At 50.4% G+C, this 18,807-nt stretch overlaps 1 protein-coding gene across 1 annotated transcript in view; it reads left to right on the top strand.

Moving 5' to 3' along the window:
* Window positions 1-3,735: 3,735 nt before the first annotated feature.
* Window positions 3,736-18,807, top strand: part of LOC139060152 (uncharacterized) — a 97,621-nt gene continuing 82,549 nt past the window's right edge. Inside the window, exon 1 of the mRNA XM_070539068.1 lies at window positions 3,736-6,081. Within this exon, the coding sequence (XP_070395169.1) occupies window positions 3,857-6,081 (2,225 nt within the window). The 5' untranslated portion in view covers window positions 3,736-3,856. The remainder of the gene's footprint in view (window positions 6,082-18,807) is intronic.

Genomic DNA, 18,807 nt, shown 5'->3' with positions numbered 1-18,807 from the left:
TTTCAAGGCCCTAATAGGTGGCGTTTAGCGAACTGCGATATCTGTTCTTGATGCAAAGGTATTAATTTGCAAACTTCATGCCTCTATGTTTTTGTTTCAGGCTTCCGAATTGTTGAATTTTTTTTTATGAAATTCAGGCCCTAAATCGAAATTCTGCTTCCAACAGTCACTGAAATAAACTGTATCTCTCAAATGAAACAGATTTCAAAAAAAAAATAAATCGGTCCAGTGGTTATCTCAGAAGAACGTTTTTGCGTTTTACATGTATTTGAGCAGGCCGCGTCGGAGTTGGGCCTGAGCTAAACCTTCCTCTTAGGCGCTTCTTAGACTCGGGAATGCGAAAGCATTAATGTCCAATTGAATGCCGCTCAGCAGTCCTTCGAGTTTTGCGCTGAGAGTAAAGTATTAGTGTTTTGCTTCGCGTTACGTTATCGAGTTTTGGAATTAAATTGGCGTGGGTTATTTATTTATTCATTTTTGTACAGTTTCCACGTTAGCAGGCTGGCTGTAGACCGGAATTGTTTGAACGATATTGCTGAGAAATCAAAGACGCCGCATGCCACCACCGTACTGCGCGACGAGAGACCACTGAAGCAGCAACGGCCACCAAGGCTGGCAGGCGCGCGCCGCAGCTAAGGGCCGATACGCTCGAGCCACCCATCGCCGCAAGCCGCACCGCACGCTTGCGGTCGCGCGAAAAATTGCACATATCCAGCACTTGTGCACAAATTACCATTTACAGTGTGTGCACAGTGTATACCTTACATATTGTAAACCGAAATTTGTGCACAAGTGTTTGATACGTGCAATCTTTCGCGCGACCGCACGCGTGCGGTGCGGCTTGCGGCGATGGGCGGCTCGAGCGTAAATCGGCCCTAAGCCGAGTGAGGTTGAGAGAGAGAGAGAGAGATACGCAGCGCGCGGGGGCTGCCGAGAGCGAGACGGCGGCGCCCGCACGCGCGCGTCACGCGACTGCCTTGCCGACGACAACCCGTCTCGCACAGCGGCGTCGCGTCACCGTATCTGCTTCGTCGAGGCGCACAGGTGGCGTGGCGTCGCGGCGATGCCCTCTCCCCTCATGCGCACTGGCGTTACAGCAGGTGTTCCGATTTGCCCACTCTGCTCCGTCGTGGCCCGCTCATGACGAGGCGTCGCTGCCAATAATGGGAATTTAGGTGCCGTTTCTCTGCCACAGACGCCGGCTTTTTCGCTCAATGGGCCAATTGATGCTTTACAATAAAAATGCCCCCTGTTGCCAAAATGGACCCTGACAGCGAAGAAGAGTTGGCAAAGCAACGTCGTCTACATCGGCTGCGGTTCCAATCTGATAGCTAGTATCGATAACCCAGGAAGAAATAAAGTGAAATCATTGTCTGCTCCATCAAAACCTCTGCCTTTATTCTCCAAAACATTGCACAACAAACTCATTCATGTATCAACAAAAAATATTAGAGCCTTAAACAGGATATAATCAGGAACTTGCTATAACACCCGTTGCATTTCATTGATCCACTGAGCACTCAGTGGGATACTAAAGTGATATCGCTTACCTAGATAACCATCTTCAATGGTTCTGCATTACATTTGTTTCATATAAGAGCTGCATATCAACTTCGCTTTCGAATTTAGCAAACAATTGCATGCTACGGAAGACAAAAGAGTTTTATAACCTTTAATTAATGGAGTTTTAATGGGGAGGATGCGCTTACCGGGTATGAGCCATAGCTTAAGGGTTGATTAGCCACTCATCGTCTACGTGACGGAAAATTAATTTTGAACCAATTTAATTTTGAAGAATCGCTAGCGGCAATGCCGGGCGGATGCTGCTAACCACGCCACCGAGCAAACTCGAGACATCGAACGCAAGCGACAACAGCGGACTGGGTGTATACCGTCACTGACGCCGTTCTGTCCTTCGCAGCTGAACATGTGTGCCACATCATTAAGAAACACCAAGACGTCTATCGTCAAACCAATCCAACCAATCGTCAAAACGATTGCAGCGCCCGCATTTCCAGTGGTGGGCCTTATGCCCAATATATGGAGCTTTGGAATAGTAGTTCCCCATGTTCCGTCCCAGCTACAGATATGGCAAAACCAGACTAATGCGTACTCCTACGGAAGAAGCTGCCTACCGCGAGCGTCAGTGAGCTCGTGAACTGGCTCGTCATCGTAGGGCCCACCCTGAGCTGCGCGTAGGAGAAGCTGAGTTTAAGCGGTTGTGCTGGGTGGCAGATCCCTAAGTACACGCCCGATAGGCGTAACCACATCGGCGGCGCCGGAGTGAAGAACCCGGGCTCCCTGAACGAGAAGTTCCAGAACGGCGCAAGAACAGCTTCGCTATTCGACCGTCTTCACGGACTAGCAGGGCAGTAATTTCGAAAGTGTCGTGAAAGTGTTGCTTTTATTAATACAATCCAATATAAGTTTGTTCAGACAGCGAATACATAAGCGACGAGGTGATTGACTAAAACGAAAACTATTGCTGGACAAAGCCTTCGTAGACACTACATTAGGAAAACAATTATTCTAGCACTAAGAGAAGCGATGTTTCCCCATCCTCCTTCTCAGAGCGTCATTACCACCCCCAGCGCATGCTCCCTGCGCCTGCAACGGCCCGCGCAAAATGAGCGACAGCTGGTCCTCCCGCAGGCGTCGCGGCGGTATTCCTTGCCTGCGCGCTAGGCCCAGCAAGTACATCCGACGCCTGCAATGATATGTCCAGGACAGCCGACATTGGATCGTCCAGCAGAGGTTGCGGCGGGCTTCCTTGCCTGCGCGCTTGACTGAGTGCATCCTCCCATCGAATGCCATGGTTCGCCCAGGGTGGCCGACAGCAGGTCGTCCAGCAGTGGTGGCGGCGGTGTTCTTTGCCTGCGCGCTGGGCCCAGCGCATGCTCCCGACGACTACCATGGTTCGCCCAGGATGGCTGACAGCGGGTCCTCCAGCAGGGGTCACGGTGCTGTCCTTTCTCAGTGCGCTTGGCCCAGCACATGCTCCTGACGACTGAAATGCTCCGCCCAGGGTGGCCGACAGTGGGTCGCCCAGCAGGGGACACGGCGGTGCTCTTTGCCTATGCCCTTCCGCCAGCGCATGCTCCCGACGACAACCATGGTCCGCCCGGGGTGGCCGATAGCGGGTCGCCCAGCAGGGGATGCGGCGGTGCTCTTCGCCTGCGCCCTTGGCACAGCGCATGCTCCCAACGACTGACATGCTCCGCCCAGGGTGGCCCACAGCGGGTCGCCCAACAGGGGACGCGACGATGCAATTTGCCTGCGCCCTGAGCCCAGCGCATGCTTCCGACGACAGCCATGGTCCGCCCAGGGTGGCCGACAGCGGGTCGCCCAGCAGGGGACGCGGCAGTGCTCCTTGCCTGCGCCCTTGCCCCAGTGCTTGCTCCCGACGACTGCCATGTTCCGCTCAGGGAGGCCGACCGTGGGTCGTTCAGCAGGGGACGCGGTAGTGCTCTTTGCCCCGCGCCCTTGCCCCAGCGCATGCTCCCGAGGACAGCCATGGCCCGCCCAGGTTGGCCGACAGTGGGTCGCCCAGCAGGGCACGCGGCGGTGATCTTTGCCTGCGCCCTAGGCCCAGCGCATGTTCCCGACGACAGCAATGGTCCGCCCAGGGTGGCCGACAGCGGGACGCCCAGCAGGGGACACGGCAGTGATCTTTGCCTGCGCCCTTGGCCCAACGCATGCTCCCGACAACTGACATGCTCCGCCCAGGGTGGCCGACAGCAGGTCGCCCAACAGGAGACGCGACGATGAAATTTGCCTGCGCCCTGGGCCCAGCGCATGCTCCCAAAGACAGCCATGGTCTGCCCAGGGTGGCCGACAGTGGGTCGCCCAGCAGGGGATGCGGCGGGGCTCTTTGCCAGCGCGCTTGGCCCAGCGCATGCTCCCGACAACTGCAATGTTCCGCCCATGGGTGGCCGACAGCGGGTCGTCCACCACCCAGGGTGGACGACAGCGGGTCGCCCAGCAGGGGACGCGGCGGGGCTCTTTGCCAGCGCGCTTGGCCCAGCGCATGCTCCCGACGACAGCAATGGTCCGCCCAGGCTGGCCGTCAGCGGGTCGTCCAGCAGGGGACGCGGCGGGGCTCTTTGCCAGTGCGCTTGGCCCAGCGCATGCTCCCGACGACAGCAATGGTCCGCCCAGGCTGGCCGACAGCGGGTCGTCCAGCAGGGGACGCGGCAGTGCTCTTTGCCTGCGCCCTTGCCCCAGCGCATGCTCCCGACGACAGCAATGGTCCGCCCAGGCTGGCCGACAGCGGGTCGTCCAGCAGGGGACGCGGCGGCGCTCTTTGCCTGCGCCCTTGCCCCAGCGCATGCTCCCGACGACAGCCATGGTCCGCCCAGGGGGGCCGACAGCGGGTCGTCCAGCAGGGGACGCGGCAGTGCTCTTTGCCTGCGCCCTTGCCCCAGCGCATGCTCCCGACGACAGCAATGGTCCGCCCAGGCTGGCCGACAGCGGGTCGTCCAGCAGGGGACGCGGCGGCGCTCTTTGCCTGCGCCCTTGCCCCAGCGCATGCTCCCGACGACAGCCATGGTCCGCCCAGGCTGGCCGACAGCGGGTCGTCCAGCAGGGGACGCGGCGGCGCTCTTTGCCTGCGCCCTTGCCCCAGCGCATGCTCCCGACGACAGCCATGGTCCGCCCAGGGGGGCCGACAGCGGGTCGTCCAGCAGGGGACGCGGCGGCGCTCTTTGCCTGCGCCCTTGCCCCAGCGCATGCTCCCGACGACAGCAATGGTCCGCCCAGGCTGGCCGACAGCGGGTCGTCCAGCAGGGGACGCGGCGGCGCTCTTTGCCTGCGCCCTTGCCCCAGCGCATGCTCCCGACGACAGCAATGGTCCGCCCAGGGGGGCCGACAGCGGGTCGTCCAGCAGGGGACGCGGCAGTGCTCTTTGCCTGCGCCCTTGCCCCAGCGCATGCTCCCGACGACAGCAATGGTCCGCCCAGGGGGGCCGACAGCGGGTCGTCCAGCAGGGGACGCGGCGGCGCTCTTTGCCTGCGCCCTTGCCCCAGCGCATGCTCCCGACGACAGCAATGGTCCGCCCAGGCTGGCCGACAGCGGGTCGTCCAGCAGGGGACGCGGCGGCGCTCTTTGCCTGCGCCCTTGCCCCAGCGCATGCTCCCGACGACAGCCATGGTCCGCCCAGGGGGGCCGACAGCGGGTCGTCCAGCAGGGGACGCGGCAGTGCTCTTTGCCTGCGCCCTTGCCCCAGCGCATGCTCCCGACGACAGCAATGGTCCGCCCAGGCTGGCCGACAGCGGGTCGTCCAGCAGGGGACGCGGTGGCGCTCTTTGCCGGCGCCCTTGCCCCGGCGCATGCTCCCGACGACAGCCATGGTCCGCCCAGGGTGGCCGACAGTGGGTCGCCCAGCAGGGGACGCGACGGGGCTCTTTGCCAGTGCGCTTGGCCCAGCGCATGCTCCCGACGACAGCAATGGTCCGCCCAGGGGGGCCGACAGCGGGTCGTCCAGCAGGGGACGCGGCAGTGCTCTTTGCCTGCGCCCTTGCCCCAGCGCATGCTCCCGACGACAGCAATGGTCCGCCCAGGCTGGCCGACAGCGGGTCGTCCAGCAGGGGACGCGGTGGCGCTCTTTGCCGGCGCCCTTGCCCCGGCGCATGCTCCCGACGACAGCCATGGTCCGCCCAGGGTGGCCGACAGTGGGTCGCCCAGCAGGGGACGCGACGGGGCTCTTTGCCAGTGCGCTTGGCCCAGCGCATGCTCCCGACGACAGCAATGGTCCGCCCAGGCTGGCCGACAGCGGGTCGTCCAGCAGCGGACGCGGCGGCGCTCTTTGCCTGCGCTCTTGGCCAAGCGCATGCTCCCAACGACTGACACGCTCCGCCCAGGGTGGCCGACAGCGGGTCGCCCTGCAATGGACGCGGTGGTGCTCTTTGCCTGTGCTCTTGGCCCAGCGCATGCTCCCGACGACAGCCATGGCCCGCCCAGGTTGGCCGACAGCGGGTCGTCCAGCAGGGCTCGCGGCGGTGTTCTCTGGCTGTGCGCTTGGTTGGCCCAGCATGCTCTCGACGCCTGCCATGGTTCGCCCAGGACGGCCGACGCCTGCCAAAGGTGAAGCACGATCTGGTCTCGCCATCGCTTTGTGATCGTCCTTCCGTGACAACTTGTGACGGCCGGTATAGGGCAGAATCCAGCTTTCCATTGGTACAAGTCATCAGACTTGCTTAAGGACTGGCGGACTGTCCGGTAGAAACAAAAATATTTCAAGAAATTTCCAACTTAGAAACACCACACGAATGCATTACATTGAAGTGCACTATATATAGTGCGGGATAAGGCATCTAAGATGCTTTCCTCTCAATTCTAATAGATTTGTGTCACATAAACGATTTATTTTAATAGAGACGTTGAGTCATATACCGCTACTGGTATTACCTATATTTACGTGGTTCCCCAAGCAACAGCAGGCAGATAACGAGAATGCGATCCGCCGCATTACTGCAGGACTCGGTGACAAAAACACAAGTCGAAAAAAATAGACGTTCGAGCCTGGAATTCATGTCATACACAACTCGCTTTTCCGTGAAAACACGAATGAACATGACGAGGACACGTAATAAGTGCTGCGTAATCGCCCTAAAAAATCAGTGCCTCGTGGCTCTGCCGAATGCTAACCTGACATCAACAGAACGGAGACGTGTAGCTAACGGCTAGCCCATGTACACGACAAACGCCAGAAACTTGACCCCAAAGGAACAATGCCCATTGGTAGCAACGTAAAATAAACCTTGCTTGTAGCACCTAATAACTGATTGAGCCTTCCCGCTATCATTGCTGAAACTGGAATGCGCGAAAATAGTAGCGTAGCACGTTCCAGAAACCGCATAATCGTTATGTTGCCTTCGTAGCGCCAACATATCCAGCATCCTGCAGAACAAATACTCCGTCTAACGAGAGGCATTTTGTAACGCGAAAACATCTGCTTACAATCCTTTATGTAAACATGACGTGTCATGGTTGAAATATTTGGAAGCAAAAGCTATTTGCAAAGAGAAAAATGTACCTTATTCGAGGATATTCCGCTAGAAATGACTGAATGTTTAGGCCACTTTCAAGAAAATCGCAGCATCTATATTTACAGAATTTCAGCTTGCATGGCAGATTTGCCTCGAGTGCTCCTATGTAAGTACTTGTTAACAGAGGGATCTTTTTTCGGTAGCCACCTCACCGTATTTCACAGAGTTTGTCGCAATTAAAAAAATACGTTTAAAGGTATGGCTGTAGGAAGCAAAATTACTGTTTATGATATCGTTTCCATACAAAACTATAGAAAATTTCTGAAAACTCAACTATGATGTTTATATCTGTAAACGAGTAATACAGAACGGTATCACATTTCCGCAAACTGCACCGAGTAAAATATCTAAAGCGCACAAAATTTTTGCATTATATATCATTCTCGGACCGTACATACCGCTAATTTGTGAATATAGCTTTCGCAAAACGCTTGCAGACATTGTGACAATTCCACGTAACATGTAAACTCAATCAATAATCGTGAATGAATTGAATTCTTGGGCTTTACGTGCCAAAACTACCATTTCATTGTGATGCACGCCGTAGCTGAAGACTCCGGATTAATTTTCACCACCAAGGGTTCTTTAACGCGCTATCAATGCAAGGGACACGGGTGCTTTTGCATTTCGCCCCCATCGAAATGCATCCGACGCGACCGGGATTTGATAAAGCAACCTCGTGCTTAGGAGTGCAACACCATAGCCGCTAAGCCACCGCGGCGGGTTATAATCGTGAGTGTGCAGCGCGAAGGTTAGTGAACAAAACAATCAAAAAGGACAACCGCTGACTACCAAAATAAAGTTTTATTATCAATGCGCAGAACTTACGCTAGGGTGGGATAGAGCTACCTGAAAAACAAACTGCTGAAGAGGAAAGGAGACAAATAGACGAGTGAGTCGCAAAAAAAAATCAACAAACAGCAAGAACAAGATATATATACTAAAACAAATGTGAGAGTGCATTCCAACCGTACGTCCGACTTACAAAAAACTTGAGTTCTTTTTTGTTAGAGCAGTGGATGGCTTGCTGACGCAGAGCTAATTGTGCGACTTTAACATTAAATTTCATTTCATTTCCTTTATTTACCCTATATTTATTTAATTTTATTTATTTACCCTATAAGTATCCAGAATCTGGCATTGCATAGGAGTGATGCAGGTACGATCATCCTGGTGCCTGTGAATAACTGACGTTCTTTAGAACCAAAGAATACAGCTGCGCGTGCTAGTATGCTGTGCAAAAAAAAAAAAGAACTTCATTGCCCTTGCGCACATTGCGCGCGTATTTCTGCAAAGATTGATTAAGGCATCTATCAGTGTGCCCCACGTAACAAGCGCCGCAGGAAAGTTAAATTGTGTACACAACCTTCTGTGTACAGTCACCATACTTGGTCTTCTGTCTGACGTTGCACAAGCGTTTAGTCCCTCCCTAACGCGAAATATTAGCGCAGTTCTATAAGTGTTTTCATTTCGCGGTATATAGAGGCATCGCACCAACCACTGCACTGAGTGGCAGAGCCGCGACGTGTGGCGCTATATAGACCGGTCACACAGCTGCCTCTTCCCGGCAACTGCACTTTATGAAAACGTAATCTTTGCCGGAAAACGCTTGCGACGAACGCTGCACGCGAAGGCGAGCTTTCTGGATATTTTTTTATTCCCCGCACGGCCGGTTTCCACGGATGCGCGGACGGGAGTGCCATCTGGTGGTGCTTCGAGGTGGCTTCCTTTGGTTTCCTCCTCGCGCTCTTTTCGCTCTCGCCGTCTTTCATCCGCTGCTGCGCTCTTTCATGCTTCGATGAAATCACTCATCCTTCGACGCCGAGGTACCACGCCGAGGGACGGCGGGGCACGGCGACGCTCAACACAGGAACGGGTGCTTAAGAGCTGCGCTCCAAAAACTACCTGTCACCGTCGCTTTGATCGACCATCTTCCGGTGATCCGACAACTGATGCTTGTATGGGATCACTGTAACTTTATCGTACATTCGTGTATTCCTCCCATTCGCCTAACCGCTGTCACTTCACCGGGCCTTCCTTTTCCAGCGGATAGACTCAGCTACGAACACTAAATGTGGATCCGGATCGTCTGCAGCCAAAGGGCCCCTGAAACGGTTCGGCCAAATTTTGTAGACGCGTAGGGTTCAGCTTAAAGGGAAGCTGAAGAGTCTGTCGAATTCAATAAGACGCTCATATACGGATCCGGGAACCTTAATAACCATGTAGGTCAAATTTGGTTTTTTTTTTTTCAAATAGGAGCGACGTAATCGTCGGTTGAAATTGCGCTGTAGCTCCGCCCCCCGTCGAATGCCGCGCGCTGCTGCTGACGCTGACGATGCGAGCGGAGACCGGAAACCGCGGTGTTGTGACGTCAACTTTAGTGTTTTGCTCCTTCGCAGCCTGCGCGACCGTGCCTGACCGTGCTTGTTTCTGCGTGCGTGCCGTCGTAATCTGCTTCGATCGACCCTGCATTTCTTTGTTGGTGCGTCTGTGTGTATGTAGAGTGGTGGTCAACGTGCGCAGCATCAACTGATGTGGTGGGCCGATCATGCCGTCTGTGTGTGCAGCCTACGGTTGCACGAACACCAGCGGCCGCGACGATGTTGTCTTCCATTGCTTCCCACAAGACAAGAAGCTTTTAAGGAAGTGGGAGGCTGCTGTAAAGCGAAAGAATTTCAAGCCCTCAAGAACTACACTGCTGTGCTCCAACCACTTCCGTGACGACGATTATCACCAGAATTTCCACTAGCAGGCTTTCTAAACGCAGCGCGAAAAGATCGGAGCAACGAAAACAAAGACGGCACGAGTGCGGACTGACTGATGATAACTGGTGTTGGAAGGCCTTATGAATACACGAACTCGCCCAAACCTGGATTTTGATTTACTGCGAGCTCCTTCATGTTAGCACGCTGAACGGAAGGTGCATGTTTATTTCCCGCCCTCGACGCAGGTTTCGTCGCAAAGCGCCGCGAATTTTCTATTTGCACGTGTGTTGTAAAACAGCCTGCACGCAGCTACCATAACGCAGTGCAAATGTAGAGTTTGCATGTGCTGGAAAGCCGGCGCACGCCAGGACGCTACGCTCCCCCCGTCTCTCGCGCACAGCGAGAAACCGACCGTCTCACGTAGCCGACGGAATTCGCCGCCTTTACGACTTCGGTTATGTGTAGTGTGTGGATGGCGCACAGATGAAGGTCACTACACGTACTGCATGAACCGGGAAGCTTTTCACGCGTTTGAACCGTCTTTGTAGGTTGCCGACAGCTTTGGACAGCGCACAAATGCCGACGATCGCATCCCCGCTTACGTTCCACGAGGAGGCATGCAGGAACACAACACTGCAGTTGTTTGACCGGAAACGAGCTCACTAGACCGGCGAAAGATCGGCGAGATCACTAGATCGCTTTGCAAAAAACATACTCACCAAAGAGCATTTCCAACACGAGGAGATCCCAAGACTTCGCTTTCGTTCTCGTCGAAAGCACTGCTCGCACCAGCATCGTTTGCTTCTTCGAGAGGCCGGCTCTTTGCAATCGGCTCGTACATGTAGGGAGCAACGTCGAACTCTTCAGAAAAACGCAGTCTCTCTAAATTTTCTATTACCTCTTAATTTTCCATTACGGCACCAAACTACCTGGCACCGCGCTTCATGTGGAGCGGCAGCGGCCGGTCGCTAAAGTTGACGTCACGGGTCGCCCGACCAATCACAGGCGGAAACGAGACGCGCGAGCTGGGCGTGTCCGCTGCTGCACTTTTCGTCGAAATAAAATATATTTGCGCTTTCTTTCGCTCAATTTCGATATGATATTCGAATTCGGAGGGTTGAAAACCATTATGTACACATGTTCACTCATTTTTTTCTGGAAAACCTTTCAGCTTCCCTTTAAGTAGAACATTCGCACCACTATTTAAGTGAAGCGTTGCGTATTAATGGAGCTACAGGCGATTAGAAGTTACCCTCCTCCCTAGCCATGCTTTTCCTCCTCAACTCGTTCGCCGAGCGAGCGGGGCTAAGCTCCGCCTTCACTGTTTCAGCGTCACGATGCGACGTCACATCGTCCACTTCCGGTTGTTTTGGAGCCTGCCTCCGCCCCCGCCCACGCGAGACCTCGCCGCTAGCAGCTTGGCCGTCGACCCTAAGCGAAAGCTATCGAAGCAGCGTGCGTTGCGAGCATTCTGTCGTAGCGCCGAACGTGTCTTGTATTCCGGTAACCATAGGCAAGCTGGTCATTTCGGCAAATGACTGGAGGCATAAACTCAAGCTGATGAACGAACTTTAGCGTAGACGTACGTGAGCGGCCTGATCGGTCTGCACGGTCCATACACTTGTTGGCGCAGCGCCTAACCAGCCAAACAAAGCGCTAATATTGCTCTAACCAAGTGTAAAATATTTTAAACATTTATAAAAATAACGCGTTGATGATTACACTCCTGCGAAAAATACACACCAGCAACAAAGAAGAATACACTTCGTTGCTGCTACTGTGTATGGTTGAGCTCTGTGCCACCAGGTGGCTGCACCGTGCAGACCATTCACATTTGCCCTTCTGCTCATCTCAAGGCTCATCCCGTTACGGCACAGTCAAGCGGCCAGACCCTGTCCCCTTGCGCTTGCATTTGCCCTAATACCGGACTCGCGAAACACTATTGCGTTAGTAATCTTCAAGTGTAAAGTGACGGCCACAAAAGCGCAAATCCTGGTGCCGATCGGATAGCGGCAGTCCGATGCGCAGCAGCCAGTTCGCTCGTACGCTGCCTTGCAGAGGGACACGATGTCGCAGCTTGACGCATTGCCAGTCGCTACGTTTGCAGTCCACAAGGTAACAAAGTCGAATCATAGTGCTCGCGAAAAGATTGAGACCGACTCTGACCGCGGAGCTCTCGTCAAAATGGAGTACGTTGTAACACAAGCAGACGACACTTGCTGTGTGCCGGAAGTGCTTAAGTGTACTGAAAAATTATTCTTGTGCATTCTCTTTATGTTACTTTCTTTGCATAAAAACAAATTACCTACATTCCAACTATTATGAAAATCATTTGTGTACCATAAAGTTGGAAAAATTATCGATCACGCGTCCTTGTCAGCCAATCGGATAGCTCGCCCCACTGACGTCGTATGGGTGATTTCGATCATATGGGTAGGGGCGGCTTAAAATTCCACCGAGCAGTGTGCTGCGATCGGCAGCGATGTGCATTTTTAAAACCTTATAATAAATTACCCGCTTTACGCGGGGCACTTAGATGTGTCAATTAATGATCAGAAGCACCTACTCTAACACCTCAATACGTTTGTAGAAAATCGTCAAAAGCGTTTCAGGGTCCCTTTAAGGCAAACCACTTGAGTTTTGAAGATGGTACCCATAGGATGATGTCATGATCGGTCAAGGGCAGTTAGAAAAGTAGTAGTTGACATTGCCTCTATTATCCAATTTAGTATGGGCAGGGTTGAATGTCAGAAGCGGTTTCATTGTGCAACGCTCATACATCCAGCCAAGTGAAGTCTACATAAAACGCATACGCCTGATGTCAAGAAACCGAATAGAGTTGCCTGACTCACTCTCACTACTTACTCGTCTGATTTTCTGTTTCATGTTTTCAGGCTAGCCATTTCACTTCCTTGCATAAATTCCCCGCATTGATAATAAAACTTCAATTGGCAGTCAGCGCTTGTCCATGTCAGTGGCATCGTCTACGTTTAACTTTCGTGCTGTACGCTTGCGATTATGGATGCCCAACTTGCCCACTCAGCCACCCTGCCAAGTATATCAAGTTTCTCCGCTTTAGAAGCTCTAACAGTTGCAGTTTACTAAACTTGGATGTCTGCTTGTGGTAAAGAGCTGCATATTTGTGAACTCATGCCTCTTTTTTTTTTTTTTCCTTACTGACGTTCGGTGAATTTTTTCTGAGTCTTTCTGCGTTTTACATGAACCTATTTGAATGGCAATGTCTATAAGTCTATAAGAGTGTGAATGTTTCGGCAAGAGCAGTGTGCCCTAAATCATTCATTTTCACTCTAGCAAGTCTACTGTCTTGTGATCAGTACATGCCGAAGTCCTTAGCATTGCACAAAAGGAAAAGCACAAAAGGAAAAGCTGGCCCCAAAGCTAAAGCTTCCTCTTAAAGGTCGAGCGAGCGTACACTAAACATGAGTGTTATTATGTAATCTATTTTGCGCCTCTATACTATACTAGAAAGTTGGTGTAGGGCCCAACGTTTATGTATAAGATCTTTCATAATTGTTCAAGCCTCTAGGCAAGAGCAGGGTCCCTGACGTCGTCCAAGGGCTATGTAACGACGGCGCTTCAAAGACCCCTGTACCATATGGAAGGACGTCAGTGCAATATGTATATGATATGCGCAAGAGATTGTCCCCTTTAAGAGCGTCACAAACAGCCCTTGTTTACATTACAAAGCGAGCGCGATCCTTCACTATCAGCTTGAACTCAAAGAGACTCTTTCTACCTTTCTCGTGTGCCTGTCAGTCAGAAAAACGGAGACTCTTATCAACGGTTATCAAGCACGGCCTTGCATTTTATCATTTTATTTTTTAATGAGATTATTGTCCGTTGTGCAGGCGCCCTCAGCAGTTTGCCCACCCATTTTCTTACATATGGGGCCAACTATATCGCCCGCGACACTCGTGATCCGGCTGGCAAGGAAAACATGATTTTATTGCATAAACACTTGAAACCCCGAGCGTAATAGCTATCATAAAGGTTATACGCAGTTCGCACGACTGTACGTTTTCAGCAATATAACCTTCTAGCTAGGGAAGCGATGCCAAAAGCGTCTTACCAGGCGGCAAGTCGAGCTTCTTCTTCGTGTTCTTCTGTTGAACCTTGTCCGCTCCTCTGACATCACTGTTTCGATTACTGCATTTATTTGTATTCCCGGATACGTTGATATAGTCGTTAAATAGTACGGTCCTAAGTTTATACAAGGTTAGAAATTGTGCTGGTAACCTAAAATTAGGCTTCAAGGTTTTGACACTTAGCTATAGATATTTGGTTGTGAATTGTTTTCCCGTTTTCTTCTTTTTTTTTAACAGCAATAGGTTATGACCTTGTAACTTTGACATTCCAAGCATGATGAAGCTCTGAGGTAAGTAGAGGTGTGCCAATACAAATTTTTAAGTCCGAGTTGAATTCGATATCAAAGTGATGACACAGAATCGAATACGAATATATTTCCAATATTGTCGGACAGTTATGAAATAATAAGACTTGTTACAATGCAGTGCACGAGTTACACTAAATTTTACTGAAAACATTCCTAAATTTTAACAAACAACAAAAGATCAGAGCGTTATGCACTGAAATGCACTCCTTTATGCCCACTGCCTCCATCAATGAAAGTGTTGCTACTCTACCGGACGCAATGTTGGCTATTCGCCTAGAGAACCCACGTTGTTGATATTTTTTCCACATAAGACATACTTACGAGGGGAATTGGCCACACAAAGGAGAACTTACGTGAGTACACAAGGTGTCCCAGCTAGCTTGAGCAAGGGTTTAAAAATTTGCGAATGCCACGTAGCTGGACAGAGGCAAGGTAATGATGTTTGCAGTCGCTTGGAGATACTCTAATTATGTTTTGCCGCTTAATTAGATAAATAGTCTTAATTACTTTTTCAACTTCCCAAGTATTTATTTATTTATTTATTTATTTATTTATTTATTTTCGATATCCACAATCGCCGACGAGGCAATGCAGAGGGGAGTGGGTGACAACATATAAACAAAATTATAATTAGATGAGAAGGGTCAATGAGAGAATTGTAGACAGACATGCAAAACTCCCGATACGTGTTTTTCTGAGCGGGAAAGAAGCCAACAACGCAGGTAGCACAAAAGAGATACGTAACGTTTTTGTAGCGTTTATCCAAGACGATAAAAACGGGTTAAAGAAGACACGAATGAGAGAACTACGGCGGGAAAACGTCGTATATCTCTGCTAATGTCCGGCTTAATTACTTTCTTGAGACGATCTAGAACAGGTCTGCAAGACGTATTCGAAAAGCTGGTCTAGAAATAGGATTGGGAAAGACACAAGTAATCCCTTTGGCAATACTATTCGTAACCAATTTTTAAACGTTTTTAGGACGTTATCAAAAAGCTGGTCTAGAATCAGTCTTGAAAGGTTTACGATCATCTGAAGCTAATTTTCGCGGATGACGGGCGCGATAAGACATCGTTGTTCAAAACACGCGTTTAGTTTCGCCTCACGCGACTGGCCTATGCCGCGCAGATGTCGTCAGCCGCACCCGTTGGCACGGCCTAGGCCAATCGCGTGAGGTGAAACTGATCGGTCGTTTCGAACAACGATCTTCAATCGCGCCCCAGATGAGTAGAAGCGTCGGTGTTGACTGTAAGAGCCATGGCGCCGTGCCAAGCACTGTTCCCCGCATGGCCGGCGAATCCTCTACCAAGTCACACGAAAATGAACCTGTTAGGAATAATGAATCCTTAATACCGCCTTTAGTAAGCTACGATGCTAACAACCACAATGGGAATGACATTCTGCAAAGAACAAATGGCCACGTCTTGGCAGGCGGCCAGACCAAGCCCTTCATGCCAAGAGTGCATGAAATGAGAACATTGTGACAAAGCAAAAACACTTTATTAAAATGTAATGCTTATGCAAGGTTCGAACAAACTGTGTGAGAAATGCAAATAGAAGTAAAGGTACATCAACGATGACAAAAGTCGCAGAAAGGATTCGTAATGAACTCGAAAGTGAACATTCACTAGCACATAAACAAAATTCCAAGTACACATACAAAAATGAACAGAAAAACCTGGAGTGTACTAAAGTGTCTAATTTATCATAGTAAAGTGCACGTGCTATTAGATGGACTAGAGTTATGCAGAAGTGACATCGGAGCGAATGGAAGAAGTAGACTGAAAAATGCAAGAGTATGAATCGGATGGTAACTGCCTCCAAGCAATGTTACCAATCAGCTAGAAGCTTGAAAAGAGCACAAAAAGAAATACCACCGCATACCATCATAAAACAATCCTGTGACAGAAATAAAAAAAATGGGAACAATGCAAAATTGGAAATATTGCCTTTAGGATATATCAAAGAAGGTAATGGCGAGAAAAAATAACCATACAACAAAAAAGCAAAAAGTGAAATTAGTACAGAATGCTTAAACGGGGGATTCAGTGTAACAAGTGAACACTACTGTAGTACAGCGAACGATGAGACAGTAATGCTGCATCTTGCCACTCCAGAACGTGAGAAATGAATATGCAAGCCTCATATTAGAAACTTACATAAACATGGAAATAAACTGGAATGCACTGGAAGCTGCATTTGTGTAACAAAGGAAGCAATGGTCATAATAAATAGTAAGTGTTTTATCTAAAAAGCCCTTTGCAAGAGGCAATGTTGTACCTCTCTGGCAAAAACAAAGTTGCAACAAATAATTTGCAAACCAGCAAATACATTAATTAGCACACCGACATGTCCCACTTTGCGCACATCTCCAGTCTCCTAAAGTAAAAAAAGCACTCTGAATAAGAAAAACGTTTAACACATGTATCTCAGGGAAAATTTGCCAGTTCACTCACACTTTCACATCCAAAAACATTTGCCACAAAGTACAGGCACAGTTCCGCTGATGTTTTCCAATTCACCCCCACTTTCACGTCCAAAAATATTTGGCACACAGTCCAGGCAGAGCTTCATAAACAGCTTGAGAGCACCCTACTTATTATTGTGCAGTCCCGCTGCTGGAAATAGAACTGCCGCACATACTGGTAGTGGTTTCAATGTAGACACACTTGCTGCCGTGGACAGGTATACTCAGATATCTGCACTGGTGCTCCATTTTGTCGAAGCAAACACATTGATGCACTATAAGCTGGTAATTAAAATGTTTTGAATGCACAAGTATTGGCTTCACAAGAAAGACTTGCCCACATACCACCACTGGCATATATATGCACTTGCTCTTCACTCAGTAGCATTGAACTTAAAGTGTTCCCTATGTGGGAGCCATGTGTAAAACCGGTGTCACACGACCACTCTCGGTCGCGATCACGCCCGATCCGGATCGAAATTATCGATACGACTTGCTCACTCTCGTAGCTTGCGCAGAGGAGCCAATCACGACCGAGAAATTCGATTTGTAATGGACTGGATAGCGGCTAAAAGAGCCCCGTGTGAAACCGGTATCAAATAATGCACAGACGTACGCTAGGAAAATGTGTTGCGCAAGGACAAAGAACTGCGACATGCCCTGTTGCGCGAAGCGCGCGAACAGAACATATGTATATAAATATTTAAAAAAAACTGCGAGAGCGCTTCGCGAACTCCATGCGCACACATGGCACCCGCACGAACTCGGCAGGCCGCCGTAAAGCGCGAAGGGTGCACAGCGTACATTGTGACACATGTCCCGAGCTGCAAACAATCGTACTACCTAAAGCATAAAAGTTATTTTATACCAAGGGCATACTCGACACACGTATGCAGTATCCACAAGCGAGTTATGCAGCGTACATGCTGTATCCATTCGCCAAATAGTAAAATTGATAACAAGCACAAAGCTACAAGGGACTCAATACATTACTACCATTTGAGGCGTCAAATAAAATCGAATTTGGCCGTTTCATATATTGGACACAATATATGGACACATGTGGTACCCGGTAATACCATGAAATACCCATCACGTGGGTAAAGGGGGCGAAAACACAATCGAGAACCTGAAGCGCAGACGATAAAAGCATGGTATGGTGCACGCAAAATTCTGTCAGTGCGCTGTAGCGCGAGGGAAGAAAATAGGGCGAGCACTTGACCTCACCTTTTGGGATACCGCACTAGTACTGAATCATTAAAAAAAAGTCTGTTTGAACCAGTTCCCTTGTCTGCAACACTCTTGCTAAACGGGAGACTAAAATACCACGATGAGGACTCTATTGCGGAGATCGGCAAGGTGCGCACAGACAGAAATTTTGCCGCGTTTCTTCGCATTCTGCAAAATGCTTTCTTGTTAGGATCACGCATAGCGGCCGATCCCGACGCTAGGGACACACAGGCACGATTTCGTCCCTCCAACTTTCGTCCTTATACTGCTCTTAACGCCTTAATTACAGCGTCAGTGAAAAGGCGCCTCGCATAACATGACGATGAACTTGAAGAGCTGATTAGTGCCCTCCACTCCGCGCCCTCCAATTGAAAACACTACTGATTTCCAAATTAAACTACACAAACAGATCGCACTACCCCAAACTAATCACGGAAAGTCCTTTTCTTAACGGCAAAACTCTGCAACACTTACATGACAAAGGGCAGCGGCAGCGCATTCAGAACAGCCGCTGTCATGCCACAGCGCAATGCAAGTGCGATAACGCTATTATGCCCGGCTCAAACAGATCGCACAACCCAAACTAATCACAGAATGTCATTTTCTTGACAGCAAAGCACTGCAACACTTACATGACAAAGGGCAGCGGCAGCACATTCAGAACAGTCGGAAACAGACCATAGTGCCATGCGAGTGCGATAACGCAACTATGCCCGGCTTCACGAATAACATGGCCTCCTTGGTCACATCACAATTGAAAACACTACTGATTTCCAAATTAAAACCACACAAACATATCGCACAACCCAAACCGATCACGGAATATCGTTTTCTAGACAGCAAAACACTGCAACACTTACATAGCAAAGGGCAGCGGCAGCAGATTCAGAACAGCCGCAAACACACCACAGCGGAATGCGAGTGCGGTGACGCGACGACGCCATG

Source organism: Dermacentor albipictus, chromosome 1 (genome assembly GCF_038994185.2).
Source record: "Dermacentor albipictus isolate Rhodes 1998 colony chromosome 1, USDA_Dalb.pri_finalv2, whole genome shotgun sequence".
Lineage (NCBI taxonomy): Eukaryota > Metazoa > Arthropoda > Arachnida > Ixodida > Ixodidae > Dermacentor > Dermacentor albipictus.
Note: the sequence above shows the minus strand (reverse complement) of the source record. Positions and strands in the feature narration are given on the sequence as shown.